The sequence below is a fragment of the Bos javanicus genome, chromosome 10 (assembly GCF_032452875.1).
Source record: "Bos javanicus breed banteng chromosome 10, ARS-OSU_banteng_1.0, whole genome shotgun sequence".
In the NCBI taxonomy this organism is placed as follows: Eukaryota; Metazoa; Chordata; class Mammalia; order Artiodactyla; family Bovidae; genus Bos; species Bos javanicus.
In genome coordinates this window covers 67,350,754-67,364,078 of record NC_083877.1, presented here as the reverse complement: position 1 = coordinate 67,364,078, position 13,325 = coordinate 67,350,754, and the positions used below count along the sequence as shown (strand labels likewise).

General features: G+C 46.5%; 2 protein-coding genes across 3 annotated transcripts in view; one reads left to right on the top strand and one right to left on the bottom strand.

The window, feature by feature from the left end:
• Positions 1–2,943, top strand: part of ATG14 (autophagy related 14) — a 36,907-nt gene extending 33,964 nt beyond the window's left edge. The window contains exon 10 of the mRNA XM_061428967.1: positions 371–2,943. Within this exon, the coding sequence (XP_061284951.1) occupies positions 371–677 (307 nt within the window). The 3' untranslated portion in view covers positions 678–2,943. The remainder of the gene's footprint in view (positions 1–370) is intronic.
• The window catches only part of FBXO34 (F-box protein 34), an 89,973-nt gene continuing 79,524 nt past the window's right edge, over positions 2,877–13,325 (bottom strand). For both annotated transcript variants that reach the window (XM_061428965.1, XM_061428966.1), the window contains exon 2: positions 2,877–13,199. In XM_061428965.1, the coding sequence (XP_061284949.1) occupies positions 11,048–13,199 (2,152 nt within the window). In that variant the 3' untranslated portion in view covers positions 2,877–11,047. The remainder of the gene's footprint in view (positions 13,200–13,325) is intronic.

Below are 13,325 nucleotides of genomic sequence, written 5' to 3'. Positions count from 1 at the left end.
CATGTGGTGGTTTTATTCACTACTTGGATGGCCATCGTTATTTAGGTAACTGGATGTGTGCTCAGTCATGTCCAACTCTTTGCGACTGCCGTGGACTGTAGCCTGCCAGACTTCTCTGTCCATGGAATTCTCCAAGCAAGAATACTGGAGTGGGTTGCCATTTCCTACTCCAGGGGATCTTCCTGATCCAGGGATTGAATCCAAGTCTGCAGGCACAGTCCTTACCGCTGAGCCACCTGGGAAGCCCCTTATTTAGGTAAAGAAACACTCAATTCTAGGCCAGCAGAATGTGCAGCAATGGCTCTGGTCCCCCACGTCCCATTAGGCCTTCTGTCTCGAGAGTGGCGCTTGTCTCATTGTCTGCCCACAGATCAGGACCCTTTGAAGTGCGAGCTGACCTGGAGGAGTCCATGGAATTTGTGGATCCCGGAGTTGCTGGAGAATCAGATGAGAGTGGAGATGAGCACGTAAGTGACGAGGAAACTGACCTGGGCACGGACTGGGAGAACCTGCCAAGTCCCCGGTTCTGTGACATCCCTTCCCAGCCGGTGGAAGTCTCCCAGAGCCAGAGCAGCCAGGCGTCCCCGCCCATCGCGAGCAGCAGTGCTGGTGGGATGATCTCGTCAGCTGCAGCCTCAGTCACCTCCTGGTTTAAAGCTTACACTGGACACCGTTAACAGGCAGTGACCAAGAGGTGCCACTACAGCCTGGAGAAAGCGCTTCTTCCACTCTCCAGTAAACGTTAACGTGTTTAGCTAAGATAGTGCCTGGAACAAAAAGAGGTTAAGCTGTTGGGGTTTGTTGTTTTTTTTTTTTTTAAAGCAGGGAGTCTAGCATTTCTCTTGGTCAACTGGGCAGTGGTGACCGACATGCTTATGATAATTAACAGAACAGAGGGGTCACAGGTCCTTCTCCCAGACCAGTGCTGGTGGAGGAAGGCCCTGTTTGGTCAGTTCTGTTGAGGCAGAAGCGCAGGGAGCTCCCTGTGGGACAGGCCGTGGACCCCTCAGACACGGCTGACGTGTTGGTCCCTTGTGATGCTAAGACTGTTGCTGAACACTTTGTTTCGGAGATTGAATCACAAGGAAGTGATTCTTCATGATTAGGACTTGAAAGATGAAAACTTTAATATGAGTTCGTTTTTATGACATTAGTTTTTTGTACAGAGAATCGGCAGGCAATTTGAAACACGTGGTTTCTTTATAATTTGGTCGCGTTTGGTTTTTAGGTCAAGGCTGTTTGTTTCGTTTTAAAAGGGTGGGTTTTTAGTCTTGTTTTTGTTTTTGGAGGAGAGAGGTAGTTGAAAAACGATTCGCTCGCGCTGCTCCACTGTGGCCCGTTGGACATTCCTGTTTTCTTTCTCCCCACACGCCAAAGAAACCAAGGTCTTTTTTTCTTTAGGACCCATATCCACGAAGAGAAGAGATGCTGGCTGCAATACTGTCATAGAGATTTAAGAACTGTTTTCTTGTGTTTTGAGGGAAATTAAGTTCATTCTTACCTAGACTGAATTCCTACCACCCACTCCGTGTGCATTTTGAAATGGAACTATTTTCTGTGGGTAAAAAGTCAGTCATTAAGGGTGTTCCCTTATGGAAGCCAAATGCCTGCCTGGACACAGGTTAAAAGCCACTGGCGTGGCCTCGGGCCGTTCTTCTGCTGTCTAGTTTCTTTCTAAGGGCTTCAGTAAGTAGCAGGTTTCTCCAGGGAAAACCACCCTGCTCGTTTGTTTCCTAGGTCTTTGTTGCTCTAAGGACACTACCTTTGCTCTGAAATGCAGAGCACATCATTATAGCTAATACTGCTCTTCTCTATCCTGGGAAAGCTCTGATGGAAAGAATTTTCTCTCACCAAGAGATCATTTTCAGCTAATGTGTCTTGTCCTTCTCTTAGTGACAATCTCATAAGAAAACCGTGGAGAGGCATTATGTACAAATATGTAAGTAGTTTTTTATTTTTAATAACTACAAAGAAAAATCCTATGTAACAACTACAAATGAAATCCTATGAAAAATTCCTAGCAGGCATTATCACCATATCTTGTTAGTGTGACTGGCATGATAGTACCTCATAAATCACTTGGAGGTTTGTCCCGCCCTAGCTTCTTTTCTCGTTGTAATTATTACAGTTGACACTTTGCCTCCAAATCTGAGGTGCTATATATAGCTCTTGCTATTTGGTATACTTAGTGTTTGGTAGAGTTTGGGGTAGAATTGCAGAGAAGAATGTTTATTCCTACCCAGGAATTCTGAGTTCCCTGACTTTATGAATTTTCCACTGAGGGAGGAAACAGGCTTTTCCCCTTGTGGGTTCTTATTACAGCCAGTACGGGTTTTAAGTACTGGCCTTCATGATTGCTGGGTTGCATCGCCCCATCCATGTCTGTGGAGTAGTTCATAGAGGGTGGCTGTGGTAGACTTGAACAAATACCAAATGCACTTAAAATCCCACGAGATGAGAGTTGTTTAGGCATTCAAACCCTCAAAGAGCTTAGTCTTGGAACACTGGCATTTGGGGCTTGGGGGTAGAAAACAACTTTAGCTGAAAAAATGCACAGCAGTCACGGTTCTTCTCAAGTAATCTTACGAAGAAGATATCACAAACTAGAGTAATTCAACAAAGCTTACATGGATATGGGAAATGTAGGGATTGATAGGGTATGTTTTGTTGTTGTTAATATCAAATAGAGGCACTTTACTTAGGGTTAAATGATCAAACCTTTAATGGTTTTGAACACCAACATACTGACTTAACACTGCTGAGATATTTTGGTTTTCATTATTTTGCACTGGATCCACCCTGTAAATATTCTTAAATATACATTTCAACCACTGTTTGTTTTTTCTACTCTCTTTGCTGCTCATTAAAATCTCTCATGGAGGTGCCAGAACCATATGTAAACAGCTTTTTAAAGAATTGAAGCTGGTATTTTTTTTTTTTTCCCCAAATAAAAAAAAGCCATAGAACCTGGTCATGTTTTCCATAGTAAAATGATTTGTTGAAACAAGGTAATACTAGAAAAACTCACAGGCACCACATAGGCTGCTTTAAATGGTCTGTTAAAGACTGTTTTTGGAATGGGGTGTAACAAAGAAAAGTTTTGCACATCTGTAAGTTTGGGGGGGAACAATGTCAACATCGGGAAGTGGACAGAATTCATGTAAGGAGTCGTGCATTGATAATATGGGGAAGAACGTCTGGTGGCATGCTGTTAAAAGAATCTCCTCAAGGCGTCACATTGCAGGGATTCCCCACTGCTCTGCGACTTCCAAACCAGTTTGAGTCATACAAATAAATGTTTTCTAAACTTTTGTTGTATTATTGCAATAAATCTTTTAACAGTACTTTGCAAATATGTATGTCTTCTTCAAGCTCTGATTACTCATTTCTACTGATAATAAATTGAGGGTAGCAAAAATGAGATCTAACTCTGGAGTATTTTATACAAACTAGGATTTTTTTTTTTTTTAAGAATTTTTTGCTATGTGATGAAAAATGCCTGTTAATACTTTTTGAAAAAGTATTATTGGTATTACAGTAATGGCCCATCTTGAAAATTGGTTGCATACTTGCTCTGAAGATGCATTTTTGTTTGGGTCAGTTCAGTTCAGTCGCTCAGTCGTGTCCAAGTCTTCGCGACCCCATGAATCGCAGCACGCCAGGCCTCCCTGTCCATCACCAACTCCCGGAGTTCACTCAGACTCACATTCATTGAGTCAGTGATTTGTTTGGGTAGCTATCATTTGATGCGGATCACCAACAGTGACTTTTGGTGTCTTGCAACAGCCCTTTAAGGAGGGAGGGAGGGAGGGAAGGATGGGGCCTCTGGGTTGCCCATATGGAATCTGCCAAAGATTTCTTCAGAACAAGAGAAAGGTGATGTTAGAGGCAATCTGTCAAGCAGTGAGAACAGAAGACTCCTTCCCCTCTGTGTTTTCTTCTGCTTTAGAAACTATGTAGTCTCTCCCAGGTGGGTAATCTGTGCCTTTCGGGTTAGATTACTGTGGAGAGGGGCCATGTGCAAGGTGGATGGGGATACCGAGAGTGATGATGGAAACAGCAAGAGCAGCTCAGACAAATGCTGAGGCATGTTGCCGTGGGCATCCTACTCTTTTTTACCTGCAGGAAGAGGCCAGCCAGCAGCAGCAGAACAGGCAGGGAAATGGAAGGAGTCCTGAATAGGGCATGTGCTTCCATGTCAGTCCTTCCACCTCCCCGGATAACAGTTAAAAACATGCTCCTCTAATGGGTACACACAGATTCCCAGTCCTCAGATCATGAATGATGCAGGAATTGGGTAGAAGCAGATAGAAAGAACTAAGGATAAATTTGTCCTTAGTGGTTGGGAGGTCATTTGAAAATTGCTTCAACAGCATGCACTAGGAAATTTGAAACCAACTTTTGGGCAAGTTATCTGAACCCCAGCTATGAAATACTCTAGAGAAGGCCACCAGTAGCACCCCGTTCCAAGGATCTGGTGAGAAAGTACCCCAGAAAAAGGGTTCACCGTCTGCTTAGTTTCAAAGATGAAGTTTTTGTTTTTTTAACCAAAAAGGACCAGTGGGACCATCTTTTCTAGAAGAAAAGGGATGGTAAAACAGCAAAAGCTGCGTCAGTGACTTTTTTATTGTGTTTTTACAGGAAGGAATGAGGTAATAGTCTTGTGGGGAGAAAACCTGATGGAGAATTCAAGTGGTCCCTTTAAAAAGTGAGAAATAGGCAGGAGGTATCTGACAGCACCGCTGCTGCTGCTAAGTCACTTCAGTCGTGTCCGACTCTGTGCGACCCCATAGACGGCAGCCCACCAGGCTCCCCCGCCCCTGGGGTTCTCCAGGCAAGAGCACTGGAGTGGGGTGCCATCGCCTTCTCCGATCTGACAGCACTAGGGAAGCTGAAAAGTGGGTGGGAGTCAGTAGAGTGGAAGCCGCTCGGTCGTGAGGGCACATTAATACCTCCAGGTCCATATCAGCTTGTTCACCATCTGCCCCCTGGGGCATGGCTTTTTAGCATTTACTTTATGACTTCAGGAGACACCTAGATTTTGAGGAAGGGGCTCTCCTGCCCTACCCAGCAACTTATTTCCCTAAATTTAAAACATTATCAGGAAGACATGTAGAGCATAGTAGATGGCTCTTGATTTTAATAACAGAGGGGCAAGTGGTTTGGAAGGTAGTAGATGGGAGAGAAACATCTCCCAACCAAAGGATGATTAATAATGATAGAAACGGCATATCTTCTGCATCGGTAATGTATTCAATAATAGTTGCTGTCAGAGTAGGAAGGACCATGCCTAGCACCCTGGACTCGCACCCTAATGGTGCACCTATTTTCTGGCTTAGGGATACCGGTACTGGCTTACGTTGGAAGTTCTGCTGCATTGATGGCCTTGGAGAAAAAGTCTGCTGAGGCCTGGTAAGCTCTTGACCAAGACCTTTAATGCCCAAAACATATGTGCATTAATCTTTTAGAAGCACTCACCTATAGCAGCGCTGTCCAGTGTAATATTTATTGTAGCCCACATATGTGATTCTAAATTTTCTGGTAGTCTCATTAAAAAGGTAAGAAGACATAGGTAAAATGTATAATACAGCTTAATTCAGGATACCCCCAAATACTATTTCATCTAATTAGCATGAAAAATATTAAACAGCAGTGGGTGGGAGGCTGTAGGAGGGTTCATTTATATTCTCGCCCTGGGCCACAAAAACTGGGGAGGGCTTACCCCTTTATTTACACTTAAACCCTCCTTGAATTCACTCTTTTCTGGGGTGTGTCCACAGTCCTGTTGAGAAGGTATGCAATAAAGAGCCTCAGCAGAGCACACATTGGAAGCCTGAAGAGTGACTACTGACCTGGGAAAAGATGGTGTGAGAGGTCCCAGCTTAGATGCCAGGGCAGCCAGAGCACTGTCTCTGCTTAGAAGAATCAGTTCAGGCTGGGGTGGAAGGAGAATTGTTCGTGGTAGGCCCCACACCCTGCACCAGAACCGTGCCTGGCTACTCATACAGGAGGCTTGGTGAGGAAGAGCAGAGGTCGTCAGTGGCTCTGTCCCAGAAGGGTCCTGTCCATCCCTGCCTTCCCATTGGGCTGCAAGTATGCAGTTACAGATGGGCCGTTTCCCCTCCTAATGGATAGGGCACTAAGAGATACAGCTTTGCTCTGCATTTTACTGATTGGCAAGTAATCAATTTTGAAGCTGGTTTTGAATCTTCTATCAACCTCTTCATGCTACTTAACAGACATCTAAAAATACCAGTTAGTAAAGCAGTTTTATTCTCTGATGGGGGTGGTAGGGAAGGTGGATGTAAAGGAGGGAAATAATTAAAATAGCACAAGTGATTCTGCCCAAGTTAATTAGGGGACGTGATCTGCTCATCACTCAGCAAGCACAAGCCCTCTTAGAGGACTTGCACGTTTCCCACCACTGTGCCTGGTATGTATCCTTCTCTACTGGTGGGAGATGGACGTGCAGGACTTCATTTCAGCTGTATGCCATTTTCTCCGTAAATGCTGACTTCTGAACCTAATCCATCCTGGGTTTTGTCATTCCAAAAAGAAAAGCAAAACATTTAAGTAGAGGTTTCTAATTTTAAACTTTTATAGCTTCCAAAGAATCTTAATCCAAAAAGAATTTGAGACAACGGGTCCCAAAACTAGTTTGTTCTGAGGTCTGTTCTCTACTAAGTGAAGAGATGAGGGGCCTTTAAGAGGGTAAGGTTTCACTTTGCACCTCAGTCAGAGGAGCGCCATGTCTCAACCAGGGTGGTTGCAGCAGAGAAGATGGCATCTCTCTGCTCCCACTGCCTTCCCAACTGCCAATTTTAGTGGCTCTGCTCCTTTAAAATTATGTATGTATGTGTCAGTCACTCAGTCGTGTGCGACTTTTTGTGACCCCAGGGACTACAGCCTGCCGGGCTTTTCTGACCATGGAATTCTCCAGGCAAGACTGGAGTGGGTTGCCATTCCTTTCTCCAGGGGATCTTCTCACCCCAGGGATCAAACCCAGGTCTCCCACATTGCAGGCAGATTCTTTACCATCTGAGATACTGAATAATACCAGGTCAAGCAAACCACCTAGAATAGGTGTTACTGCCTAACTGGGTTTTGCTTAAACCAGTTAGAGGTATATACACCGGAAATCCCCCAAGGGTTCATAACCACAGTGATGTTTGCTCTTCCCATGAGGTTACGCAGACACCAACTATGGCCACACACTTTGGTGCATGTCATAGAAGGGACTGCATATTTCCCGTGAAGGTCCTTTTGCCAGTCACGGAGATTGCAGCACTAGCTTGTCTGAACCCAAAGCAACACCTGGGATAGAAACTGTCAGATTCCCTGAGTGCCAGTTGCTGTACATGGCAGAGAACGCCTTTATGTAAACACAACATGGTACCTGACAGTAAGGGCTCGGTAACACCAGCTCTGGCTACTGGTGCAGTCTATGGTACAGCAGGATTTTGGCACAGACAGGCTTCAGTCATTTTGAGGTAGGCTGTGGGAGGTAGGAGAGGAAGAATAGCCAGTCTGCTGAGTAAAGAAGGAATAGAGGATATTAAAGCAGTAGGAAAAAAGAAAAATGCCCAGGAAGACCCACATAATAAAAAAATTGAGGCCAGTTCATAAAGGTTAGCAGGGAGGCCCTGACAAGTCCGAGTTAGAAGGGTGGTTGGAGAGAGTCCAGGAAGGGGAACTCCGAGATCAAGCTTAACTCTCAACTCACAGCCTTCTGCAGTCGGGAAGCCCAAAGGAACTTGCTGCCAGGGAAAATATGACAAAGCCCAGATCATGCCAAACACAGCTGACAGTCACCCAGCAAGACTGCAAGGGCTGCTACAGAAGTGACCCTCACCAAGAAAGTTCCCTGGGACCAGCTGTGGCCAAAGGAAAAGATCCTCCCAGGTCCCTTCATCCCTCTTGATGTTTCTCATACTAGGAGTTACAGTAGAGCACAGTCAGAGCTGGCCAGCACCCCTTACATCAACATGATGACTAAAGAGGTATAAACATTTTTATGACATTTGTGTGTACTGGGTGTGAGGCCTTGAGGGAGGGCACGGCCAAGCTGCCCTCCACGAGCCCCGAGTGGAGTTGCAGAGCAAGGTCCAGACACAGAAGAGGCAGTAGAGAGGTACTACCAGGCGAACCAGCTGGGCAGGACAGGGTGGGGCTGCCAAAGAGATGCCCCCTGGTGCTGCACAGAGTTGTCAGTGCTAGGGCAGGGGACGTGCTCAGCTGTGAATGAGCCTTCTACGTGGCCATATTAATGCCAGAGTCACCTTGACAAGGCCTGAAAAAAATGTTTAACCTTGGCCATCTTGCCCTTTGCTTTCTGGATTTTCTCTCAAACGGTGAAGTGACGGGTGGGAGAGAGCTGCTAGGCCAAGTATTTCAGGCCCTCCCTGTGAGCAAAAGCTGAAGGGGTAAGTTTTCTTCATTTGGGTCCCCACGGGGGCGCAGTTGGGGTGAGCCTAGGGTCCTCATGCCCACATTATTTCCTTTCTTATGAGTCTAAGATTCTACAGTCAGGCAGGGAGCACTGCAGTGCTGGAGAAGTGAGAAGTGAACCGGTTTCCCCAGCTTGGCACTAGGGGGCTCTGAAGCACAGCATCTCTCCTAAGGGGAAAAGCTACACTTGTCCAGAAGCGAAGACCAGGGAGGAGGCGCCCTCTGACGCCACCTGCCAAAGTTCTCTTATTCACACAGACAACCCTGGGAACTGGGTCTTGCATCGGGTTCAAAAAGGGTCATCAGTGATTTCTGAGGACCTGAAGAACTGCATGCCAAGATGGCGTTGGGCCTTCTTCTTGTCTTCTGCTCTTTGTCACTCCAGGCCCTCACACTCACAGCTTTGTATCCCACATGAAAACGAGATTCAGGATGACTGACCTGGGAGAAGCACCCTGGGCACATGCAGAACCAGCGCCAGTAACAGTGAAAGCTGACACACACTAGGCCCTTTCCGCACACCAAACTGTATGAAGTCCTGCGAGAGCACATCTGCTTTACTCCTGAATCAGGAGTAAAACAAACCTATCACATAGGGAAGGTACACTGAGATGGCCGCTTCAGAGCACACCACAGGGAGGACAAGTACTGGAACTTCAGCCCTGGGGGTGGAAAGCACTCGCCCTTACGTCGGCCCGGGTGTCACGGGAAGGACACCACCACCCTGAGGGGGAAGTCCGCCTCCACGGCCTCGTCGGTCCTGTCACAGAAGGGCTCCAGCCGAGCGTGTCGGAGGTATCACAACATGCCTGCTTGCTCAGGGTCCAGAGACTTCCTAGTTTTAGTTTCCCCTTTTCAGGGAGGTGCAGCTACTGCCCAAGGCAGAAAGCCGCTCTGTGGCCACACCACCTCCACCACAGGTGAACCTGGCCTCCTCGACTCCAGCCTTGCCCCACTCTGCTTGGCAGTCCTGGCCAAAGCTTTACTCCACCTTCACATCCTTCTCCTGTGGGACCAGCGCAGTCTTCATTCATCACTGCCATCGGCCCTGCCCCCGGAACGCTCACCAGTGCTTCCTGACAGCCAGGAGCTGATGCAGCTGCAAGGCTTTGTTGGTGACTACTCAATTCAAGCCAACCTAGCTTGCGGGTCCTCCACAGAAGCTTTCTGGGGCCAGATACTTTCCAGCCCCACCAAGCATTACATGAACACAGGTCTGAATATATCCTCACTGACTTCTAAACAATTAACTCATCATGCATAGATAAGAATGCCTCATCCAATAGGAAATAGACAGTCCTGGGCAGACGAATGCAAAGAAGTGTTAAAGGTTTGTAAAAATGTCAGCCCATACTGTTAAGTGAAGGCCTCTTTCCAGTGGTAGAAGAGAATTCTCTCTCCCCCTCCCAACAACTCAGTGTTTAAAAAAAAGTCTTGGGACTGAGTTTACAATATCTCTAATATTACCTCAAAAAAGAAAACAAATCTGCAAAACTCAGGTTCCACTTAAGATGCATGTTTTTATTGAAGTTAAAAAAAATTTGTAACCAGACAGAAAGAGAATAGACAAAAATGTTATAATCTGACTATATAATATTCTCTCATTCTTGGTGAATCACTAAAATATAACAAAAGATTGTTCTCTATGCTAATTTTTAAGGTTGTCCAGTTAAACCATTATTTGGTATCCTTTCAACAGGTTAACCTCTTAACTATTTAGAGTTTCTTCTCAGAAACATTCATATATTATACAGAAAACATTCATAGTTTATTTGGGAAACATTCATATTTTATACAGGATGTACAAATTTGAGATGAGACCCCCCCCAGCCCAAAAAAAAAAAAAACCAACCCACACGATTGTAGCTGCAACACTATCCTAGCTGCATTGTGGTGATTATGTTCAGTCTGCATCCACTATTTACAACTGGATTTTAATGTTGTTATTTACAGAGGGGCCAAAAGCACTCATCTAAAGTAAAGGCGCTCGGGTTTAATGTGCACTTTCATAGCCCTAGGAAAACACAACCATTATATACACTGTAAACGCCACAGGGCATGAAATCCACCTCCAATCACAACATCAACCTCACAGATCAAGCATACAAGGTCTAAGTAAGGTGCCTGACTTCTCCTTTGTAAGCATACTTTTCATCCAAGAGTACTGCCATTCTTTTCATAGGACACTATTCACTTATTTCAAATACGGGGCCAGTGCTCCAAACATTCTCGGAACCCCTTTTTGGGGACTGCCTGCATAGTCTGTGATGAACTCTGCTGAACGTTCTTTTGATGGTGGCAAGTCTTCGTCCTCAAGGATTTGATTTGGGAAAACAGGCATAGTTATTCACAGCCAGGGAATCAAACCGTGGGATACAACCCTGAATCAAACGTGAGGCACCACTATAAAATGATGAGACCAGTTTTCTTACATGGATCATAAATTCAGAGATTTAAGATGCCTGAGCAATGGCGGTCCTGACAGAGTAGCAGAGATTCTCCTGGAGTGATGACTCTGAGAGGCAACACTCACTGAAACGGTGTATCTAGGTGGTGGTTTGCAGTTTTTGAAATCGGTCTGCTGCCTCGCACATACATTTTAATACTCCTCTTCAGTTTCAGTCCCTTTTGCTTTCTTATGGATTGCCCGATTAAAGCTATGGCAAGCAGGGACCCAGTGATTGTCATGGAGCCCCAGCTTACAGCCAGGGAAGCCCTTCTGGGACCGGTGGCAGCACATCCAGTACCCCGGCCCGTAGGGCAGCGCCTGGCAGTAGGGCTTGGGGTGCCACCGGCACAGGGACACATCCCCTTTCACATATTTTTTCTTGCACTGCTTGCACGGATCCTCTCTGTAGCGTGGATCCCGAACCCAGCGAGAATCTGCTGGCCTGATATTGTAATATTCAATGATAAACTTGAAATAGCAGCAGGTACATTTAAGAGCCACTAAACTCTTAGTAGGAAGTAACCTGAAGATTTTCACCATGATGTGGTGGGGCAGAAAAGCCATATACTGCTGAGGCTCTAAAAGCTGTTGGATTTTAAACCTGGTCTCTAGAAAGTCATGTGACACCTGCTTCTTCCAGCTGGATGCCTCAAGCATTGGTAATGTACTTTCCACAGGAGAGGCCAGTGGGACAAACGAATCAACCGAGACGCTTTTTTCCTCAGGTGCACTGTCACCTTCAGCAGCCTCTTCAAGCTGACTGGCCTCGGAAGACTCTTCTGTTGTGCTTTCATCTGACTGGGAGTGGCCTGACGAGTGCTGACCAGATGGCAAAAAAAACAACATCCCTGGAAGTGGGTCTTCACAGGACTCCGAACTGGAAGACTGGTCTCTCTCTACCTTGGACACAGTGATACTAATGCACAGAGATTCTCTTTTGCGCTGATCGGGATTTCGGTTAGCAAGCGGCACAAGCTCTTCACTAATGCCATCAACAGCATCTGTGGGCAGTTCAATGGCTTGGGGACAGGTGAGAGGAGGAAGAGGTGGCCCAACAAGTTCCTCTGTCATTTCCACATCGTGCCTGTTGCTGCTTTTCATGGCAGTCTGCTGATCTGGCTCGAACTCTGCACTGTCTGTGTGCAAACTCATGCCTGCCGGCACCGAGGGGCAGCCTCGAGGCGCGCCGTCCCAGGCCTGGTCTCCCTGAGGAGAACAATGGTCAGCTCTTAAGGGGCTGCAGCCCACAGATACAGACCCCACAGTTTTCACCTGAGTGTCAGGAACCTCCAAGGCGCCTTTGTCTGCTTTGCTTTCCTCAGCCTGGGTGCCATTCACAAGCAGCACGCGGCCCACATTGCGGCGAAAGCTGTTATTCCTCGAGAGGCTCCCGGGCTCCCGCTGGCTCTGCCGCTTCAGGCACTCGGACTCCAGCCTGGCTACCATGTCGAGGACACGGACAGGCTCGCTCTGTGTTTCACCAACCTCAGGATTTCTCCTTTCTGCAGGTTCTTCACATGCTCCTGGGGCGGACAAAGGCTCGGGGTTTGGGGGTGCACCTCTGGATTGCCCGGAAAACCGCACCACAGCAGGTGAGTTAGTGCAGGTTTTTGCACAACTGGCTAGCAGAGCGCTGGCTCTTTGCTCGAGGAAGGCCACCATCTGTATGACCGATAGAGGCCTCCCGGCATACACGCCGTCCCCGCCGTCACTCACGTAATGCACAGAACAGTGCTCGATGCCACATGCAAAAGGCTCAGGCTGGTAGCATCTGCTGTTGACCTCCTTCATCCTTTCTAACTGTATCTTGGCTTTTTTAAGATCCCCTGATTTTTTCCTTCTTTTAGTAGCTCTCCCATCAATATCCCAGGAGCTTTTTATTTTCATAGATCCTATTCTATTACTGCACTGGTGGGCTGCAAAGAATGCTATCTTTTCCTTGGTATTTCCCGGTTTCACAACAGCCCAGATATCGAGCGGCCCTTCCCCTTCTTCACCCTGGTGGATTGTTGCAGATGGTGCATTCTTCTTGGTTTTAACATTCAAGCTGCTCTCTTCAGGACTCTTCCCACTCATACTGCACAGAACATTTGGAGAAAGGATTCCAAAAGGCTTTCGAGATGATGCTTTACCAAGAGAGGCTGAAGGAAAGACACTTGATTTCATACACCTAGCTTTGCATTCTTCATCACTGATAGCCTGTTGGTGGCTCATAGGAGTTCTCAGAGTTCCCGTGCCGATTTCCAGAGGTTGCCCTTTCTTCTGGAGTTTCCAGTATGGCTTAAGGTGCATAACAGAGGTTCTACAAGAAGGAAATACACATTTGATTAACAGTCTGATTTTATTTTTAGAAAAGCTTTTTTTAAAAAAACTTATACTCACATGGTTCTAGCAAGTAAAAGAAACATTATCTTTCAGTTCACTAAAC